The sequence below is a fragment of the Salvelinus fontinalis genome, chromosome 33 (assembly GCF_029448725.1).
Source record: "Salvelinus fontinalis isolate EN_2023a chromosome 33, ASM2944872v1, whole genome shotgun sequence".
Classification (NCBI taxonomy): domain Eukaryota; kingdom Metazoa; phylum Chordata; class Actinopteri; order Salmoniformes; family Salmonidae; genus Salvelinus; species Salvelinus fontinalis.
In genome coordinates this window covers 42703348-42724919 of record NC_074697.1, presented here as the reverse complement: position 1 = coordinate 42724919, position 21572 = coordinate 42703348, and the positions used below count along the sequence as shown (strand labels likewise).

Below are 21572 nucleotides of genomic sequence, written 5' to 3'. Positions count from 1 at the left end.
CACATCGGCATATTTTCACCGTGACGACTCGGGTATTCGAACCAGCGACCTTTCGGTTACTAGCCCAACGCTCTAACTGCTAGGCTAGCTGCCGCCCAACGGAGACACATGCACATGCGCTCACAATAGCCACCAAATATCTGCCTTGAACATGGAGGAATTCTTCATTCTGTGTGTCTGTGTGTTTTCTCCTGGCAGTATGTGACGTGGAGGGAGAGCTCCACGCTGGAGCCTGCTACCCGTCGTCCTGCACCAGCAACATCCTTCATAGCTACAAACCCCCAGACCTGCAGTACAGCATGGAGCAGGCCGGGGTCTAACACAGGTACGCACATGCACTTAGCCTGCGTCTCAAATGGCACCCTATTCCCTATATAGGGCTCTACTTTTGACCAGTAGTGCACTATATTTGGGGAATCGGGAGCCATTTTGGACCAACCTTACAGTATGACTCCGTTGCCCGAACTCAGTCTACACAGTCAGTGAATGTCCTTTACCAGACTCATGTCAATGGTTGTCCATACTGTTGCCACTGTTTGTTTATTTAAAAAAATGTTTTTACCTTTCTTTAACTAGGCAAGTCAGTTAAGAACAAATTCTTATTTACACTGACACGCTACCAGGGAACAGTGGGTTAACTGCCTTGTTCAGGGGCAGAGCAACAGATTTTTACCTTGTCAGCTCTTGGATTCGATCCAGCAGCCTTTCGGCTACTAGTCCAACGCTCTAACCACTAGGCTACCTGCCGCCCCAAAATGGTAATGCTGTTCTTAGATCAGTTGTCATTTAATTAAACGTTCATTTAGCCAGGCAGGTCATTTAGGATACGATTCTCATTCACAGTACTGACTTGGTTGGTCAAGAGGTGAACAGGACTAGAAGTGTTAGTGCTCCTAGCTAGGGGAAATCCAGAGTGAATCTCAATGGTATTACCTTGATTCCTCACCTCTCTCCTCACTTCCTTCTCTAAGCTCATTGGAAGAGAAGTACTGGGGGGATCCTCAGATATGCTTTTTGAGATGGAGGCAAGGAGAGAGGGCACAAGGAACTAAGGAAAGACAATTGAAATTCACCCCTAGTGTTAACTCTGTCCCTCTGTGTTCTCTCTCTCCTAGGAGCGTCTTCTGTGTATAAAGGTCCACATCAGCCACCTGTGTTGAGCAGCATCACGCCAAACCGCCATTGTCTGTCTGGAGGGGGCGCTGTCCGTCAGTCATGGGGCTTGGGGGAGGGCAGGCAGCCTGCAGGCTGCAGCCCGGGGTGGGTGGGGGGGGATTGGCTGGGCGAGGGGAGTGGGTTCAATGGCAGCATTCTGTTCTGCATAGCCATCTAGCAAGCATTGCCATCATTGGCTCTCTCCATTTCTGCTCTTCCGTCTGATTGGATAGATTGAGCTCTGCTTCCCCCATTCACTTCTTCCTTCCTACCCCCTTGCGGTCCCGCTCTCCTGCCACCCTTACCCCCCCTCCTCCTCCTAACTGTTGCCATAGCAACACACTCATGCGCCTCAATGTCCCAGACATTCATACAGGCAAAACGTAGAGATAACATAAACTTACACATGCACACACTCAGCCACAAACCCAAAGTATTCACACCAAGTCTGTGCGCAGGGATTCCTGTGAGGTTCTGTCCGCTCCTCCCTCTCCCCTCCACTGTATTCCAGTGGACCATTCCGGAGCGGGCTGTGATCTCAGAGCCTATGAGGCTCTCTCTCTCTCTGAGTGACCCATTCCATTGGGCTTGCAGGGGTGGGATTGGGTCAGGCTCAGAGGCGCTAAAAAACATAACAAAGGAGCTCAGTGACATCGAGGATCGCACAGCACAACCAGCTCTCATTTTTTATTTTGTTTTCCTGTTCTGTTCTTTTGATTCATTGTTTTTAAAATTCATTTTTACGGGCTAATGTTCATCTAGAAATTATGATCATTATTGTTATTACTGTTTTCTGTAAAATAATTATTGTTATTATGATTATAATGAGAATTATTATTAAAGGAGAAAAAAAACTGTTCTGTGTTGCAAGGAAGACAACATTTAAGTTTTGATTACTTAAGTAATTCTGCACTTTCGGTTCAAGCTATCTTTAATTCTTTTCCCTGTTTACCCTCCCATACTGCCTTCTCCTTTTCTCACTCCCTTGTTCTCTCTTGTTTTATGCCCTTCTCTGCCCCCCCCCCCCTCCCGTTCTTCATTCCATCCTTCTCTATCCCTCTTTTTCCACTCCCCATCACTCCCCTGCCACCTTTTGTGACAGTGTGGCATTGTGTGTAGTTTTAACAGACATGCTTCCCCTTCCTCCCCTGTACAGCGACACCATGTATAGACCACAATTGCTGTATCCCATTTTTTCGGTGGGGGTGTTGGGGAGGCATTTTTTATATTATTATTATTTGTATTTTTTGGATGTCTTCAGATATCTTCTTTTTTTTCTCTTCTGAATATTGAGATTTTTAGCCAAAAGAGTACAGGGAGAAAATTCTCCTTCGTTGTCATAAAAAAAGATTGTTCTTATTGTTTTATTATCGAGACACTTGAAGAGGAGAGTGGTTATTTGTTACTTTTTATCATTTCAATCATTGATCTCGTCGTCGTTGTTATTGTTCTCTGTTTTTTTGGGGTAGATTTGGTAGGCAATGAGTTGTGGGGTGGTTCGGTGCTGGGAATGCAGTCATTGAAACGGAGGGGAACTGTAATATAGCTGACCTATCATCACCATCATCGTAAAACATTTTAGAGGCGGAGATGGACAGACCCCTTTTCCACTCGTTCCCCCGATCTGCAGTGGTACCCTCCGTCTCGGACCTCATCGCCCCCTTATTGGCCAACACACACTGGACATTGCCTCTTCTCCCGACTCTGGCCCAGCTACGGCCACATCCAAGGAGGAGACTACTACTCTGCACATGTGCTGCCTCCCTTTTCTATCTCTTTCTCACTCTCTCGTTCCCTCCCTTCGTCACATGATCATCAAGTGAGACCTACTCCAGTCCCAATCCTGAATTCAGTCCTTCATCTCTTCAGAGGGAGAGAAATGAGGAACTGACCAGAGACAGCCCGTTTGCTTCAGTTTGACCCCAGCGCAGTATGTACAGTTCAGATAGTGAGCAGAGGGGGTGGGAGAATGATCCGCCTCCCTATCCCCACCTTGTCTGCAGGACTCCCAGTGCATCATGGTCCAGCGAGGGACTGTGAGTGTGTTGCTGATGAGTGACCACCTCGTTGTCTTCTTCCTGGTCTGTTTCTGTCTGACTTCCCTCTCATCATCTGTAAACCGGCTCTTTGCTCGGCACCTGTATCCTATGTTCTCTTTTTCTATTGTTTATTTTGTTTTTGGGAGTACAAAAATACTAAAGTGCAACAACGATGATTAAATAGAATACCAACCAAACTGAGATTAATTAAATACATATATATAAATAAATAATTTAAAAAGACAATGTGTTTGGGTGATCAATAGATTTAAGGAATCTGTATACCACCTGTGAATTGATGCTTGTTTTTTGTCAGTCTGAATGCCATGCTGATTGTAGTTGAGGAGCAGAGTTAATGAAGGTCAAACATGTCCAAACATCTTCATGCACTATAGCAGGGTTGTGTTCCATTCCAATTTAGTCATTTCAGGAAGGCAACTGAAATTCCCACTAGAATTGGAATTTCAGTTTCCTTCCTCAGTTGACTGAATTTAAAAATGATCAACCCTGCCATATACTCCAGATTTCACAGTCTGTGATAGATGAGGCACAAACCTGAAATCCTCCTGGGTAAGAAGAAGAATTCCTCTAGTTTTATTTGTGAGAGTTAAGGAAAGGAACTCTTTGTCCCTGACACGGGAGCACTGTCGGGATGAATGGGGATCATTGGGTAAGCTATTGATCTACATCCCTCTACCTCAGGGCTGCAGTGCTCGGTGATCAGCTTCTTTGGTCTGTCTGTATAGCTGCACTGCAGTGGCTTTTCAGGCAACGGTAGCTGAGCACAGATCTAAGGAGCCCTATAGGATTTAATGGAGGAGGGGCAGGCAGGGATGCTGTGGGGCTGCGATTGGAAGATGGGCAAGATAAGTGGATAACAGCTAGTCCCCCTGTGTCTTAGTAGAATGACCCCCCCCCAATCACTCTCCTTCCAGCCATCCCTTAATTTTTCTCTCTCACACCTTGTAATACGTGGCTACTGTCTCACTGAATGACGGATGCATTGCGTAGCTTGTCCCGTTTTCCTCTCGCTCCCCCTCTCCTCTCCCCTTCTCGTTGTCTGTGTGGCGACAGCATGACTGCCTGCGTCAGCCACTAAATGCTGCTTGCTGCAGTCAGAGGATCCTGTGTGTGTGTGTGTAGTTGAGTGAGCCAGGGGGTGCTGCCTCTCTTCTCTGCTACCCTACCCAGCATGTATGGAGGACCGACAGGCTGAATCATCCCACCACCATCTGCAGACTGTGCCAAGGTAACACACTAACATGGATTTGTGTGTGTGTGTGAGAGAGAAAAATAAAGAATGGGGAAGAAAGGTTAGAACTGGTGTGTGTTGGTATATCTGAGTTTGAAAGACAGTGCTGTGTGCATTGCTCTGTATATTTGTGTATGTGTGCGTTTTGAGGACACTGCATGCATCCCTGCACAGCAGATTTTAGTGTGTTGCGCAGAGTCTAGCCCTCTAGCTCTCACACCTCTTGTCCATTACTCCCTTCAATCCATCGTGCTTGTTATGACAACACGCTTCCAGCCCTCTCTTTACTGGACTGATTGCGCCATTGTTTATTTGGGGAACACTATGGAATACTATTCTCATGCTGTCAGCTTTATGTGTTGATGTCGTGCTTGCATGCCTGCTTTACTGGAAGGCGCTGACACATTGATCATGTGACCATGATAAACCGGGATTGATAGTATCAGGCGTTGGTCATTTCTGGTGCTTTTTCACACATTTGATTTGCACGTATGTGGTGTGAAATGACTGACTTCTCCTTTAAACAGGCCTGTGTTTTTTAATCCACTGGTAGAGATTTACTCAGATGGCGTCTATATCAGCGTATTGCACTGCAGCTCCTTACAAATCAAAGTTAGACAGCCAGCAAATTATTCAATACTCTGGAGTCAGGGTCTATTTGTGAAGAGCACAATCAACTCTTACTCTACCTCTAGTCATCACTGTTCGTTGTGTCTCTATATCCCGTTGCAGTTTGGCTATTTCTTTGTCTTTCATACTGTTGTATCCTTTCGGATTGGCTATTCCTGTGTCTTTTCATGGATTGTCCAGGAAGCTACTGCTCTTCTGTTGACATTGTCTGTTCACACTAGTTGTTTATCTGTGTTCACCTCATTCTCTTTGTCTCTCTTAGGGATCGATCCTCTTTATTCCTATGTGTTGTTACGGTCTTTGTCCCTGTCTTTCTTTATGTCAGTTTTCTTGTTTTTCTTTCTATAGCTAATGCTATTCTTATATGTCCATGTTCTCTCTCTCTCTTTCTCTCTCTTTCTCTCCATAGCTGACACACTGTCCTATTTCCCTGTCTTGTTTCTGTCTGTTTGTCCACCTCTGTTTTGCTTTTCATTCTCTTGTCTGAGTAAACCCTCTATTCAGTCACTGGAGAGCAATCACTTACTGCCAGTCTCTCTATCTCTGTGTGTGTGTGTGTGTGTGTGTGTGTGTGTGTGTGTGTGTGTGTGCGTGCTTGCGAGTGCACATCATGGCAGATAGCAGGTGTGTGTTGGTGGTCCTGTGGATGAGCATGGAGTGTGTGTGTCTGAGGCAGGTGCTGGGCCCCACTGTCCTGCTGCTAAACACCTTGGCCTGGGCATGGACAGGTCAGTAACAAGACTGGATCACAAAAACTAAGAGATGAAAAATATACTACCTCACAGAGTATACTACTCAGTTCTTTATGAGTTACAGTATATTGATAAAGATTCTCATGAGATACCAATGAAAAGTACATTTAAATAGACACTGAGTTTCAAGGGCACATCTTTTTTTTTTTACATCAACTTCTCTGTCCAGGTGCCATCGAACATGCGCCCAAAATTGATGGACGGCATCGAGCTGCACTAACACTGAAAGAGAATGTCACCCACAAGTTCAACTGCCAATCAGAGGGTTGGAATCCTCATGCCCCGCCCCTGCTGACGTGGTACCTCAACGGGGAGCGACAGAGACCGCCGTCGGACAAACGGACACCTGGGCGCCTGGTGGTGACATCACGGGAGGAGTCTGGGCTGCTGACACAGGACTCCAAGCACAACAGCACCTTCTCTCTGAGAGCCAGGAAGTGGGATAGAGAGCTAGTATGTGCCGCCTCCAGCCCCCACAGTGGAGAGAGCTACAACGCCACCGTCACCCTCAATGTGCAGTGTGAGGAGGCTTGTTGAATGATCTACTGATGTGGTGTGGGGAATGTGTTAATATGATTATCTGTTGTGGCTGTTAACGTTTCACTTACTTGTTGAATTAAGGTTACATATCCAAAGGCAGTATTAACCACAGTTCTTCTGCTTACTCAGATATTATCATTGGCTGCAGTGCTAATATCAATATCCAAAATGATCCCACCACTGTAGATTATTAAAACCCAGGAGTACATTGAACTGATGTGATGCTCAGTTTCCCTCTCTTTGTTCTGTTCCCCTTTTCTATCACAGTCCAGCCAGAGATTCTGCGTGTGAACGCTCACTACACTGAGACCTCAGACCCTGGCCTCTCCCTGGTCCTCTTTGCCTTGGTACGGTCAAACCCCCCTGCCCACATCACCTGGTTGGACCAGTCCGGTCAGCTGGTGGCCAACACTTCGGACTTCCTCATCCTGGACTCGCGGAGCTACCCCTGGCTGACCAATCACACGCTGCAGGTCGCCCCGAGCAGCCTATCAGGGAACGTCTCCGTAAACGCCAGCAACAGTGTCGGTGCAGCTCAGAGCAACCTAGCTCTGGCAGGTCTGACAGGTCAATATCACTCTGACCCTTTTCTTACTATCATGCCGACACGAACCAACTGTCTTGCATATTTACTTTTCAGCGAGGGGTGGATGCATAACCAGGCCAGCTGAGCATAGCTTGGTTTGGCCCAGCTCGGTTCGGCTCAATAGTGTGAAAAGCCCTTTTTTCCACTACAGCCCAGATCATAGGCCCCCTGTTTCTGTATTCTCCAGAGTTCCTCCAGTCCAGGGTGGAGGTGCCGGTGCTGGGCATCCTGACAGGGGGCGCTGTGGGCTTCGTTACCTTCCTCATCCTCAGCCTTCTGGTGCTCTGCCTTCTGCACAAGAACAAGGGCAAGGCCATCATCGGTGAGACAAGGGAGCAAGGAGGGTGGGAGGAACTGTTGTATTTTGATGATACAGTGAATTAAGTGCTTTAAGTCTCTGAATAATGTCTGTGCCTGTTCTTTTTCAGATGAGCCAGTCGAGATTATAATGGCGAAAAAATGGTAACGTATATTATTTAGTTAGTCCGTCTGTTGTTTGTGTCAGTTGTCAGCATAGGTATGTGTCTAAATGTGCCTTTCTTTAAATACGAAAAAAAGGGAATAGTTTGAAAATGTATGAACTCACTGCTACGCTAAGTCGCTCTGGAAAAGAGTGTCTGCTAAAACGTAATACCTATCAGTGGCGATATTAACATGTACTAAGTCTTGGTGGGGGAAAAAATCAATAAAAGTGTGATGCATGCCAGCAAAGCCACTACACAGCACAACACTAAACAATACATTAATTGCACTGTAATGGTGACATACGGTGCCCACAAACTGTTAGGGCCTACGTAAAGCTATCCGAACAGGAGTCCCAACAGCTTACCACTGATACACCTGGCTATCAGCGGAGCCTTGTCTGGCAGCGAAACAGTTCATTCAGCCTCATTTAAAAAAAAACATAGCTGATATGGCTGACTTGCTTAAATAAATGTGGTTTCTACTAACAATTGAGACGAAAAGCGGATAAAAGGAAATCCTTAACTTCGATTAAGACATTAATGAGCGAGCTAGGACGGACATAACGTTAGTCAATATAATTATTTGTTTACCACTTTTGAAATGTACAGCAACAGACTTCAGAATATGGGCCGTTCTTACAGTGTTCTCTCTGTACACCAAGATAGAACCGTAGGTTAAATAAAGGGGGCATATAAGCAGACAATGAAAGCTTTTACAATATTCAATGATTACATTTCTCTAGAACAGGTTATAGGCTACAGTAGAGCAGTCAGAACAATTGGCAAAATTAAGAAGGGTAAATAGACCAAATGATTAGGGTGAGGCACATGGGCTACTAACATCATACTACACAACATACACTTAGTATTACTTTCTTAGCTACTGTATACATATCTCCCTTGCATATTACATAATTTATGCCGCAGCATACAATACATTTTTGGACTCACCTTGTTGTTTTGTGCTCACTTGAACAGGAAAGTGGAGTGGCGCTCCTTCGTGGGCAAATTTTGTCATCAAATTCTGGATTTATGGTGCTTTCAAAACAAGTTGGATGACCGTTCAAAACGTGTTTTCCCAGTCGGAGCTCATTTATTCCCGACTTCCCAGTTGTCTTGAACTCACTAAAGTCAAGTTTTCGCAATTCCGAGTTAACAGTTGTTTTGAGCATGACCCAAATCATGCTTCATTGACGGCATGGCCAATGTTGAATGTTTATCATTTTAAACTTGGAAAAGATCCCCTTAATCCCATATTTGGGACCACACAGCCACTGTCACCGATTCCTTCCAAACCACTTTTGTGATTTCCAACTTGTGTAATATTTATGTGCATTGGCCGATGAGCACCAATACGTTTTACCTTTAATTTCTCCTCATTATTTCTCTTCATATGACAAGGATTAAAAAGTTTTTGTCAGTAGATTGTCGACTTTATTCATGATGATGACTGCTAGCTCAGATTGTGAAAGTAAGATGTCGACATGATCAGTCCAGTCAAAGCTACTGTACATGTAACGTGATTTGACGTCATTTTATCAGTGGCCAATGACCTTGAGCCTTCTTGGATGGACACTCATAATGTGACTATATGGCAGCACCCAAAGTGCTAGAATTTTCTAGGTCTCCTCTTACACTTGGCAGTGACGTAGTGTCCCCACAAGTGACAGAACACTGAGCAACGCTCCGTATTTTCCGTTGGATTGCCCCACCACCACAGAAAGCACTGAGCTAGGCTGAAACACCTGCATTTTGGAGCTGTCTTACTCAAGAAAACAAAAAAAGAGACCATGTTTGAATGCAGCTTTATTAACGCAATGATATACATAATTTTTTACATTGTTTGAAAACTGATATCTGACATGTATTAATGCCAAAATAACATGCAAAACAGGCAAGCCCCCCTCCCCCTCTGCCCCACCTGTCCAGAATTACGGGTTGCCACTGTTTCCTATGTATTGTATTCATGCTCCTCTAAGTATTTACAGGATTTACAGTACAGTACACAAGGCAAGTGTCTGTATAATAATATACTTTACATGGGTGTATTCATTAGGAAACAAACAGAAGCAAACAGGCCAAAACGGGGATGGGTATACCTGAACTTATCCAATAAGAAACGTTTTGCTACGGTGTGCACTAATAAATACACGCCATGACTCTTGTTTCAGTATGGAATCACCTAGTGTGAAGGTAGACAAGATATCCCTACCCAGAGAGAACATGTCTCTACCTTCCAACATGCAACTCAACGACCTCAGCACCCTGCTTAAAGGTAAGACACTACTGCTGAGAGACAGATATCTCTTTAGAACCGAGGCAGAAGTCTCATCAATGGTGCAAAGCAATTACAGAACAGGAAACAGAGTGGCCATTTTGGTGCCCTGGGCACTGGCATCTGTCCCTGTGGTCTTCTCCATGACTCTGTCCCATCTGTTACTCTACTTCCTCATTCCCATGCTGTCTCTCTGTAGCACGAGAGACCGCCAAACACCACCTTGGGGAGAAGATGGAAGAGGAGGATCTGTCTGCTGCCTACGCTGCCAGGGGTAAGACAGGGTTCAGATGTTAAAGGTTAGCTTGCCTGTTGAATGGGAATGAGTTGGCCCAGTCTACACTTTCCACACGAATGTAATGTGTAACATATTTTCAGGCGTGTTACGGAGGGTGTGGATGTGTTTATATAGACTATTGGATGTGTGTGAGCCTATAATTCTAGTTTGTGTGTCTGTATACTGTGCACCACATATGTCCGTACATTGTCCTAAAGGTTGTTGTTGACACCCCCTCCAGGCTTCGCCCTGTACCCCATGGTGGGCTACATCTATAAGGTGAACAGCAAGAGCAGTGATGAGATCTGGCTCTGACTACTACGCCCCAGTTCCACCACTGGGTGGTCAAACCACAGTGCAACCGGCCAAAAGGAACCTGTGAACGACTGCCAGTCAGCCAATCAGCCGATCCCATCTTCAAAAAGGACCAATAGAGATGCTGAGAGGATTACAGGCGCAGAGCAGCTAGAGGAGCCTGTTAGGAAGATACTGTAGTTAGCGATCTCACTCTGAGGTTGGCCAGATGAACCTATTACAGCAGGTAATCACATTCCAACTTGATTCAGTGAAAATCAGAAACTCAGAATATCAGGTCCTATGTTGATTGGTTCGTGTCTTTCAAGCTGACAGGTATAAATCTGTAGCCTGGTCCTATATCTGTTTGTGCTGTCTGTCTGTTTGGTGTGACAATATGTCACAAACATATCTGGGACCAGGCTAATAACTCTGACTGCCATGGACTGAGTTATCAAAGGGTGCAGTTGTGGTATCAAGTTAATACATTTAGATGGCTCTAAACACCTAAACCGATACTCAGTGTGGGAAGTATACTGTACCTGTGTTTTACATGGTTTACACTGATTGACACCTACCACTCCTCCATATACTACAGTCTGTTGATCGCATACCATAACCATGAACTCTTGTTGGATTACGGAATGCTTCATGTTCTTTGTATATCATAAGAATGTCCAAGACAATGTATGTGAACTGACATACTTCTATGGCTATATACATAAACAAAAGATATTCATCTACAAGTATAAAATATGTTTATATGTATATTTGTATTCATATGTATATGTGTATAAAATAAATCTAATAAAGATTAATATGACTGGATTTGACTATGGATGGTAAATTCTGCTTTTTGTTTATATTCAACCAGCAGGGGGCACTAATCTTACCCTGGCAATTACCGTAGTTAAGATGGAGACTAAGGGATCCAACCGTCTATTGATTTACACATAATGGTCTGTCTGGCTTGTCATATTAATGTTGTCGCCAGAGGTCATCGGGGCTTTGCAGGGCATCATCGGGGGACAGTGCAGGGCTGGTTCTGCTGTAATGGAGCCCGGACTAGTGTTGGCCCATTTCAGTGTGCTGAGCCAGTGGGAGGAAATGCAGCCTTTAGTCTGATGGAAATTGCAATGACATTTACATATGACAATTATATCTCAGATTGTATTCATTGGACACTGCTGAGAGGGGTGATACTGTCCTATATTTTATGGTTCTGACACTGCTGACTTGGTAGATGTGATTGTGTGTAGATTTGAACAGAAAGACGATGTTATGACCCCCAAAATCAACATTTTGTGTTCTGGAATTCTTCCAAGAAAAGTGTTTTCTGTCTTACCTTTTGGTTAGTGCGTTGTTGTTTTTGTTGACATAGGGGTGGTAGTGTTTGAGGCATTGTGTCTTCGTGACTGGGTGAGAGTGTGACTGGGTGAGAGTGTGATTGTGTTCCAGGTGCCAGTTGTAGGTTACAGGGTGTTGTGGTCTACCGTAGCCAAGCAGGAAGCTGCGTAGAGGGATCATCTCTTTGTCTTCCTCACATGGCTCCTTTGCAGAGCAGTAGGGATTGTAGGTTTTCTACAGAATCATTGGGACGAAACTTTCTTAAAGACATTTGAGTATGATCATAATCATGTTTTACTACTTGCTAAAATCATATTCCATACTAAAACCATTAGACTCATTTAAATAATGTTTTGTAATTTACTGTAGGCCCATATGTAATATGGTATTACACATTGGGACATTGTTGTATCAAAAGTGACAATACTTGCTAAGCAGCATGTTGAAGATATTTTGAGCTGTGTCCTCACCCATAACCCAACCCAGACTAATTTCAGAGAAATTACAGAGGTACCAGATAGAGACAGCCCCCGGTGTATCGGAAGATAAACCAATCATACACACTTCCTCCTCATAGACATAGAGACAGACAGACCTACTGAGAAGGTGACATTTTGAAGACTTTTTGGAAACATACAGGGGGAAGTATTCAATATTAAGGTATGTTTTTATTGTTGAACTCCTATTCTAAAGAGTTGATAGAGACGCTTAAAGAGTTGGCATCACTGGCATTAGAAAGGTTTACAATTTAAAACGTTTGTTGGAGCCTAAGGCTGTGTAAAATTACACAAGAGACACAAAACAACAATAAATCAATATATTTGTGTAAAGGTGTTTTTTTGTAATATGTCATGTCTCAATTCAGTAAATAAAGATGTATGTATCTTTCTATTATGATACAAAATAGAAGTTTGAGTAAAACTAAAATGGCTGACTAGGGACAGAAATGGTGTCTCCTACAATGGCAGTGTATGAAATGATACACCAGTTTAATTTCCCCAGGAGAATCAAGAGAAGAGTAAGTAGAATGAAGTGGACCATACTCTTGGCTCATCTTTTGGTGATTTGGACCATGACTGGTACGTTTTGGGATATCTACAAAAAAAAATACATTGACAGACTGCATAAAAAAAATATGTCAGAAATTATTCAACACCAATTTATTCTGATCACTTTTTTTATTATTCCTGACTAGATTAATCAGCTGGATGACATTTAAAAAGTACAAGATCACTGATGTCAAGGTCACAAATGCTTTCTGATCTATTTACTGTGACCCTAACTGTTGCTTCCCCCATTCTTTTTACAGTAGCTGAAGATACAGTCCCAAGTAAGTGACCAGATTAATCCAGGTCCTGTTTCGATCTAACTATGAATCTTAGAGCATTGTCTGGGCATAGATCAGGTTTTCTCCTAATTTAATTTAGTATTCAAAACTATCTGACTGAACTGACTAAAACCCACCATAAGTATTGGCATCCTTGATAGAGATGAGCAAAAAATACTGTATAAAATAAATAATACAAAAACTGAGCTATATTATATGCAACAAAAAAAGGGGAAGTTACGTTAATTTATACTAATGCAATTGCTGAGAAAAAAATATGATTTTGTCATCTGACCATAGCATCGCCTGGAGTTTGATACATGACGTTGGCACTTGGATTGGAAACCGGTGCTATGGTCAGATTACACGAAAATTGAGCTCTTCGGCCACGGACATCAGTGGTGGGTTTGGTGTTGAAAAACAGAAGCATATGTAGAAAAGTATCTCATACCTACTGTAAAATACTGTAAAATATGGCGGTGGATCTTTTTGATGTTATGGGGCTATTTTGCTTCTACTGGTTCTGTGGCCCTTGTTAAGGGCAAAAGCATCAAGTATCAGGACATTGTAGACAAAAACCTGGTTGCTTCTGCCAGGATCTCCTAGCAAGACCATAAAACCAAGCACTAATCAAAATCCACAAAGAATAAGCATTTTGCAATGGCCCTCTTCGGCTCTGGACTTGAACTCCATTGAAAACCTGTAGTTTGAATTGAAGAGGGCAGTCCATAAGTGCTGACGAAGGATATCAAGGATCTGGAAAGATTCTGTATGGAGAAATGGTCTAAGATCAAATCAAATAGTATTTGTCACATGCTTCGTAAACAACAGGTGTAGACTAACAGTGAAATGCTTACTTACGGGCCGTTCCCAACAATGCAGAGAGAAAGAAAGAGAAATAATAACACAAGGAATAAATACACCATGAGTAACGATAACTTGGCTATATATACGGGGTATTAGTACCGAGTCCATGTGCAGGGGTACGAGGTAATTGAGGAAGATAAGTACATATAGGTAGGGATAAAGAGACTAGGCAACAGGATAGATAATAAACAGTAACAGCAGCGCATGTGATGAGTCAAAAGTGTGGATCGACGTGTCGTACACGTGTCGTACACAGCATCCCAAATATCTTCAATGGGTGACATGTCTGGTGAATATGAAGGTCATGGAAGAACTGGGACGTTTTCAGCTTCCAGGAATTGTGTAGAGATCCTTGCGACATGGGGCCATGCATTATCATGCTGAAACATGAGGTGATGGCGGCAGATGAATGCCAAGACAATGGGCCTCAGGATCTAGTCATGGTATCTCTGTACATTCAAATTGTCATTGATAAAAATGCAATTGTGTTCGTTGTCCGAAGCTTATGTCTGCCCATACCATAACCCCACCGCCACCATGGGGCACTCTGTTCACAATGTTGACATCAGCAAACTGCTCGCCCACACGACACCATAGACGTGGTCTGCGGTTGTGAGGCTGGTTCAACATACTGCCAAATTCTCTAAAACGTTGTTGGAGGTGGCTTATGGTAGAGAAATAAACATTAAATTCTCTGGCAACAGCTCTGGTGGTCAGCATGCCAATTGCTCGCTCCCTCAAAACTTGAGACATCTGTGGCATTATGTTGTGTGACAAAACTTCACATTTTAGAGTGGCCTTTTACTCTCCCCAACAAAAGGTGCACCTGTGTTATGATCATGCTGTTGAATCGGCTTCATGATATGCCACACCTGTCAGGTGGATGGATTATCTTGGCAAATGAGAAATGCTCACTAACAGGGATGTGCACAACATTTGAGATAAATATGCTTGTGTGTATGGAACATTTCTGGGATCTTTTATTACAGCCCATTAAACATGGGACCAACACTTTAAATGTTGCGTTTATATTTTTGTTCAGTGTTTTTAGCTGTCTTATGCCTTAGGGTTAAAGCTGTTCAGGGTCCTGTTGGTTCCAGACTTGGTCCATTGGCACTGCTTGCCGTGCGGTAGCAGAGAGAATTAGCTATGACTAGGGTGACTGGAGTCTTTGAGAATTTTTAGGGCCTTCCTCTGACACCGCCTAATACAGAGGTCCTGGATGGCAGGAAGCTCGGCCCAAGTGATGTACTGGGACGTACGCATTACCCTCTGTAGCGCTTTGTGGTCAGATGCAAACAGTTGCCATACCAAGCCGTGATGCAGCCCGTCAAAATGCTCTCAATTATCAAACTTTTTTAGGATCTGAGGGCCCATGCCGAATCTTTTCAGAGGGGGAAGAGACGTTGTTGTGCCCTCTTCACGACTCTGTTGGTGTGTGTGGACCATGATAATTCCTTAGTGATGTGGACACCAAGGAATTTGAAGCTCTCGACCTGCTCCACTATACCCCCATCTATTTGGATGGGGGCTTGCTCGGCCCTCCGTTTCCTATAGTTCAGAATCAGCACCTTTTTTCTTGCTGATGTTAAGGGAGAAATTGTTGTCCTGGCACCACGCTGCCAGGTCTCTATTCTGCCAACGTGCTCTCCAAACGCATAAAACATTTTACAAAAAGGGTGTGTAATTATCCTCGGAAGGGGATGGTGCTAGATTATTGAAAAAGGGAGAGCCAATCATTTTGAACCTTCTCTTTTGTATCTTTTTTTGTATTACTTTTTAAATAAAATCTCTTTCTCTGAGCAATTGTATTAGTATTAAATAATCATAAATATTTGAGCCTACAGTATAGCTCAGTATTTTGTATTCTTTTTTTCATACAGCCTTTTTTGTTTATCTTTATCAAGGGTGCCAATAATTATAGACCTGCCTGTATGTCTGCCTATATGCATTTGCTTAAATAACAGAAACAGAGCATGAGGAAAAAGTAGATGGAGAGAAACATCAATATCCCGAAAGGGCTTATCAATCTATCTTATCTAATGCTGGTCTGTTTATTTCTTTAGAACTTATAATAGAAGTGAAAGAATTATCCTCGGACAAGATCACAGTATCATGTCTTGATGGTTATCAATTTCCATCTACTAATACAACAACTCAAACGTTGGAATACAAGGATGAGAACACAAAAGAGTATGTATGCAAGAAAGACGATGTCCAGGCCAAAATCTATGTGAAATTTCGGTGTAAGTACTGTACTGACATTTCCCTCAATCGATAATTATACGGCACAATAATATAAGTCAATGTTTCTTTTGTGTATGCCATTATAACACATATCATTATAACGTACGTGTGTGTGTATGTGTGGCATGCATGTGTGTGTGTGTGTGTTCCCAGCCTGTGATAACTGCATCGAGCTGGATACAACTGCGGCTGTAGGGATGGTTGTGGGAGACCTGGTGGCCACTGTCCTGATTGGAGTAGCTGTCTACAGCATCGCCTCACAGCCCAAAGCAAAACTGATCACCGGCAAGAAAAGTGAGTGACCACACAAAGGAGAAAAACATAAGATATGTGAACTTGAAATTTGAATGATACCTGACGAGCCCCTACTTTGTATGTTGTGCATAAAATTTAGAAAACTCAGAAGTGAACACTTCTGATTGAGATATTCTTAAAAATGAAATGTTTTACAGTAAACATTCAAAAATAATACACATGAAGACCATAATCAATAATGTGATGCAATATTTCATTTCTGTCTTTCACGCCTAGCATCTAGCAAAATGGGGCTCATCAACAATGAGGCGAGTGCAAACGAAGACCCCATTGGCAACTATCAGGTAGGTGTTTCCTGGCTTTTTTGAGCCACGATCTTGACATGAACAAAATAACTAGTCCAAGTCATTAAGTTATAGCGATGGGTTGATCCATTTGTGTCTGTCTGACTTTCTTTCTTTCTTTCTTTCTCACAGCCCCTGAATAAAAGGCGCATGGACAAATCTGAGTACAGCACTCTGCCAGAAAGGAGATAAAGAGAAAAATAAAATGTAAAGCAAACTCTTTAAGCTCCGTTCGAAGATCCGTTTCGGATTGAAACGTAGTCAATAAAGAGGTGAATTGTGAGCTTCAATGTTGTGCGGGCCATCTTGTTCTTTACTAGTATTCTTTATCAGCCCAGCACCTATGTTTTTTAAGGTTGTGCGGGCCATCTTGTTCTTTACTAGTATTCTTTATCAGCCCAGCACCTATGTTTTTAAGGTTGTGCGGGCCATCTTGTTCTTTACTAGTATTCTTTATCAGCCCAGCACCTATGTTTTTTAAGGTTGTGCGGGCCATCTTGTTCTTTACTAGTATTCTTTATCAGCCCAGCACCTATGTTTTTAAGGTTGTGCGGGCCATCTTGTTCTTTACTAGTATTCTTTATCAGCCCAGCACCTATGTTTTTTAAGGTTGTGCGGGCCATCTTGTTCTTTACTAGTATTCTTTATCAGCCCAGCACCTATGTTTTTAAGGTTGTGCGGGCCATCTTGTTCTTTACTAGTATTCTTTATCAGCCCAGCACCTATGTTTTTTAAGGTTGTGCGGGCCATCTTGTTCTTTACTAGTATTCTTTATCAGCCCAGCACCTATGTTTTTAAGGTTGTGCGTATGACCACACATTGTTCTACAAATAAAATGTGCTCAGTGCTACATTACTTTTACAAACCACAAAATAATTGTTGTAATGCATTGAGTGAAGGCAGAAATCAGGTCCACAATAAGTCCCTCAACTGTCCATTTGATGTACAGAGTCATTAACTGTTTGCTCTGTTGCTTTGTTTAGTTTGATCTACTGCTTTGCACGAACTAAGATTTCCTTTTGGTACCATAAACTGTATTTGTCCAACTTCACACATGTTTGTTGATTTCCCCAATTGTTTTATTGAGAATTTGTTTGGCATGATGCATCATGGGGTTAATATTACTGTATATAGACATATATACATTTTCCTTGTATTTATATTTGTTTTCATTTAGGCTGTTTTGTCATTCCATGACGTAACATAATTTGTTATTTGCTTTTATAGTCCTAGCTGATATCTTTTTTCAACCTGTGTACAGAAAATGTTTGACGAATTCAGGTGTACCATGGGGAGCGGAGGTTTGTTGTGAATTCAGGTGTACCATGGGGAGCGGAGGTTTGTTGTGAATTCAGGTGTACCATGGGGAGCGGAGGTTTGTTGTGAATTCAGGTGTACCATGGGGAGCGGAGGTTTGTTGTGAATTCAGGTGTACCATGGGGAGCGGAGGTTTGTTATGAATTCAGGTGTACCATGGGAGCGGAGGTTTGTTGTGAATTCAGGTGTACCATGGGGAGCGGAGGTTTGTTGTGAATTCAGGTGTACCATGGGGAGCGGAGGTTTGTTATGAATTCAGGTGTACCATGGGAGCGGAGGTTTGTTGTGAATTCAGGTGTACCATGGGGAGCGGAGGTTTGTTGTGAATTCAGGTGTACCATGGGGAGCGGAGGATTGTTGTGAATTCAGGTGTACCATGGGGAGCGGAGGTTTGTTGTGAATTCAGGTGTACCATGGGAGCGGAGGTTTGTTATGAATTCCAAAGCTCTCCCTCATCACTGTACCCTCTAAATGAGAGTGGGCTGGCCTTCCTTAGCTTGTCGGAGACCTAGTCATTGGTTACGTCTTCATTGATCAGGCCATACTGAGACAGCTCCCTTTTTACCTGTGTACCTACATTGTCCAGCAGACAAATGACAACAATTGGCTACGCTCACTGTATCTTGTTGACTGTGCCCGTACAGAGTTTGGTAAAAAAAAAAAAAAACATTCCAGTTTTCTTGCCCATCCACTTGGAACGAGATACAAAAGGACATTAAATTGCAGGAGCTCGTGTGCTTGAATTAGTTTAAGGCTCGGGTCAAATCTATGGTGGACAATAAAGTGTGTGTGTGTGTGTGTAGGGGGGGGATTCTGTGTGCTTCTATTTTGGCCAGGTGTCTCTTGGAAAATAGTTTTTTAATCTCAACGAGACTAACCTGGTGAAAAGAATACAAATAACATAAATAATGAAATGCAAATTAAATGGGAAGTTGGTCACAAAATATATGTTCACTGATTGTGACTTGTTATTTCTGGTTTCATCCTACTTTTTATGAGATCTTTAAGTGAGTCGTTTAGTTCGATCTGACTATTCCACTTATTTACTACCACACAGAGAGCAGCTTTAGTGGAGGGTTTGCTCTACAGGAAGCCTGAATGTGTCAGATATTCTAATGGAACAGAGCACATGATATATGAGATGCTTCTCGAGTGTGGTTATGGGGATTTACTTCTGCTAGTCTACAAAGTGCGGTTTCCTAACGAAGCTTAGAGAGGAGATCAAACGGAAGAGCTCAAACAACACAGAGCTCACAGCGTACACAACCAACACCCACATATCCATGCTCACATCACACACACACCGACAGACACACTCACACAAATCAACCAAACAGACACATTTAACACAACACTCAAATTCTCCAAATGAACCACTGTTGATCAGATCTAACAGATCCCATTCACTCCAGTGTTCCAGGTGTGCACGCTCCATGTTCATGGTCTTCACTCTGGACCATAATTTGATTAATCAGCTGTGCAGGGCTGGATTGATCTATCCAGTCACTCATTGATACAAAATGGTAGGAAGCAACTATAGACACCTACACTTGAATGTCGTAAGGTCTTTATTCTTGTCAAAATATATTTTTTTAAATACATCCAGTAGACATTATTTCCACTACATGCTTGCAACACAAAGTTAGTGGAAGGCACTTTCCACTGATGCGGGTAAGTAAAGTCTGCCTACACTCATATATGACATGTTTCCGGTGAGATCATCATGATTAGCAACAGAGAGACCTGGCCAATCATCCACCATCATTTACTGTAAGCGTAAGGGGTGCAGGCATCTGCGGCTTAAGGCATGAGAGCCGACTGAAGATAAAGAGCCGCAAACTAGCTAGACTCTTTAGTCGCATGACACTACACTTCATAAAACAAACATTTCCTTTGTGTCATAGTGGCTCACAATGAAGTAGCTAGAATCAATGCAAGATATAACTGTATATGTGCTAATACGCTAGCTGCACAAAACATTAAGAACACCTGCTCTTTCCATGTCATAGACTGACCAGGTGAATCCAGGTGAATGATATGATCCCTTATTGACTTCACTTGTTAAATCCATTTCAATCAGTATAGTTGAAGGGAGACAGGTTAAAGAAGGATTTTTAAGCTTTGACATGGATTGTGTGTGTGTGCCATTCAGAGAGTGAATGGGCAAGACAGTGTCCTGTGTGTATCAAGAATGGTCCAACACCCAAAGAACATCCAGCCAACTTGACACTACTGTGGCAAGCATTGGAGTCTACATCGGCCAGCATCCCTGTGGAATGCTTTCGACGCCGTGTAGTCCATAACCCAATGAATTGAGGCTGTTCTAAGTGCAAAAGGGGGTTCAACTCAATATTAGGACGGTGTTTTGTACACTCACTGTATATACAGGCAGCATTAACATTGTGAGGAGGAAGAACTTGGCATCTGCAAGCATTGATACCATTTTACAACAGTTGATCTACACAGCTATGTACAAGTTGTTTTTCAGTACAGCTAACATCTAAAAGTCATTACAAAGATCTTCCTATCTTTATATCTCTATTTTCCAGAGCAACACTATGTTGATCACTATTATCGCTAGTTACAGTAATTCTAAACTATAGTTTGAACTAAATCATAATATCACACATCAAGCTAAAATAAGAAGCTCTTTAAGTCTATGCTAAGCACTACAGAGCCTTCTCCCCTCCTCTTTGATGGCAGGGTGAGCTGAGGCCTGCTGGTCCGGGGCATCAGAGGGGTCCTAGAGAACAGGTGTGGTCTGGTGAGAGGATAGTCTACCCAGTCCTGTGGGTAGCGTAGATATCTCTGCTGCGGGTTTCCACACTAAGGGGCTGTCAGGGGGAAAATAAAGTCTTTAGGTGACTGATGTAGCTATTTGTTGTTGTTAAACTTGTCTGTGAATCTGACTTAATTAAGTCAGATTCACAGATCAGTTTCCATTGCAACACCCCACTTTATTATGCATCTTCACCAGAAGTATTGTAAATAGCTAGCCTAGACCATCTCCCTAAAATACTGACAGACATTGGCTAACCATGAGATGTGGAATGAAGAATAAGTAGGAGATACGGATGGAATAAAAGCACAAAATACAGATGGAGAGATAGACAAGAGGTAGTGGTCGACAGCCTACCTCATAGTCAGGACTTGGCAACACGGCCTGCTGAGCGGTACGTCGCTAAGGGGAAAACCAAATATAAATTAATAAGTAAACTTTTGCTGTACCGATAAGAAATGATCAATACTATGCCACAGGGAATTAAATTTTTATGATCTGTGAATACTTTGCTGTCGAGTAGTCCTGGGTATGGTCAAATTAAATAGTTGAGAGCACTCCTTACCACCAAGTGCCACTGTTGGCTGACGGATAAGCAGATGGTAACAGCATTACGTTTTTGGGGTGCAGCAGGTCCAGACTTCTTCTGGGCCCAGCTATACACAATGAAGATGACCCCTCCTGTCACCAGCAGGTCCCCAACAATAACCCCGGTAACCAGAGTCGCATCCAGCGCAACGCAGTTCTCACACACTGCAAAACTAAAAACAATACAGATCGGGTTAGTAGTCAAATTTTGTGAAAACATGGGAAGGGTGTATGAAG

General features: G+C 42.9%; 3 protein-coding genes across 7 annotated transcripts in view; all 3 read left to right on the top strand.

Moving 5' to 3' along the window:
- Window positions 1-3440, top strand: part of sik3 (SIK family kinase 3) — a 42697-nt gene extending 39257 nt beyond the window's left edge. For all 4 annotated transcript variants that reach the window (XM_055896290.1, XM_055896292.1, XM_055896291.1 and 1 more), the window contains 2 exons: window positions 199-325; window positions 1116-3440. In XM_055896290.1, the coding sequence (XP_055752265.1) occupies window positions 199-320 (122 nt within the window). In that variant the 3' untranslated portion in view covers window positions 321-325; window positions 1116-3440. The remainder of the gene's footprint in view (window positions 1-198; window positions 326-1115) is intronic.
- A 566-nt stretch (window positions 3441-4006) lies between these two features.
- On the top strand, window positions 4007-11092 carry LOC129832319 (transmembrane protein 25). Of its 2 annotated transcripts, XM_055896294.1 has the most exons (9): window positions 4007-4443; window positions 5694-5804; window positions 5998-6348; window positions 6636-6935; window positions 7142-7276; window positions 7383-7416; window positions 9590-9693; window positions 9893-9967; window positions 10212-11092. In XM_055896294.1, the coding sequence occupies exons 2-9, from the start codon at window positions 5723-5725 to the stop codon at window positions 10283-10285; spliced, it is 1155 nt and encodes a 384-aa protein (XP_055752269.1). In that variant the 5' UTR covers window positions 4007-4443; window positions 5694-5722; the 3' UTR covers window positions 10286-11092. The 2 variants fall into 2 exon arrangements, with proteins under 2 accessions (XP_055752269.1, XP_055752268.1); XM_055896293.1 differs by lacking the exon at window positions 4007-4443 and having other exon boundaries at window positions 5687-5804.
- A 1076-nt stretch (window positions 11093-12168) lies between these two features.
- Window positions 12169-18914, top strand: LOC129832317 (T-cell surface glycoprotein CD3 delta chain-like). Its single transcript, XM_055896288.1, has 7 exons — window positions 12169-12271; window positions 12614-12690; window positions 12921-12941; window positions 15872-16051; window positions 16206-16346; window positions 16584-16651; window positions 16784-18914. Exons 2-7 carry the CDS (start codon window positions 12639-12641, stop codon window positions 16841-16843), a joined length of 522 nt encoding a protein of 173 aa, XP_055752263.1. The 5' UTR covers window positions 12169-12271; window positions 12614-12638; the 3' UTR covers window positions 16844-18914.
- The last annotated feature ends 2658 nt before the right edge of the window (window positions 18915-21572 follow it).

Bases quoted from the DNA above. Each gene is read 5' to 3' on its own strand.
- LOC129832317 (XM_055896288.1), top strand. From the start codon at position 12,639: ATGAAGTGGACCATACTCTTGGCTCATCTTTTGGTGATTTGGACCATG. The intron at 12,942-15,871 runs GTAAGTGACCAG...TTATTTCTTTAG, and splicing joins AGCTGAAGATACAGTCCCAA to AACTTATAATAGAAGTGAAA. The intron at 16,652-16,783 runs GTAGGTGTTTCC...TCTTTCTCACAG, and splicing joins ACCCCATTGGCAACTATCAG to CCCCTGAATAAAAGGCGCAT.
- LOC129832319 (XM_055896293.1), top strand. From the start codon at position 5,687: ATGGCAGATAGCAGGTGTGTGTTGGTGGTCCTGTGGATGAGCATGGAG. The intron at 6,936-7,141 runs GTCAATATCACT...TGTATTCTCCAG, and splicing joins AGCTCTGGCAGGTCTGACAG to AGTTCCTCCAGTCCAGGGTG. The intron at 7,277-7,382 runs GTGAGACAAGGG...GTTCTTTTTCAG, and splicing joins CAAGGGCAAGGCCATCATCG to ATGAGCCAGTCGAGATTATA.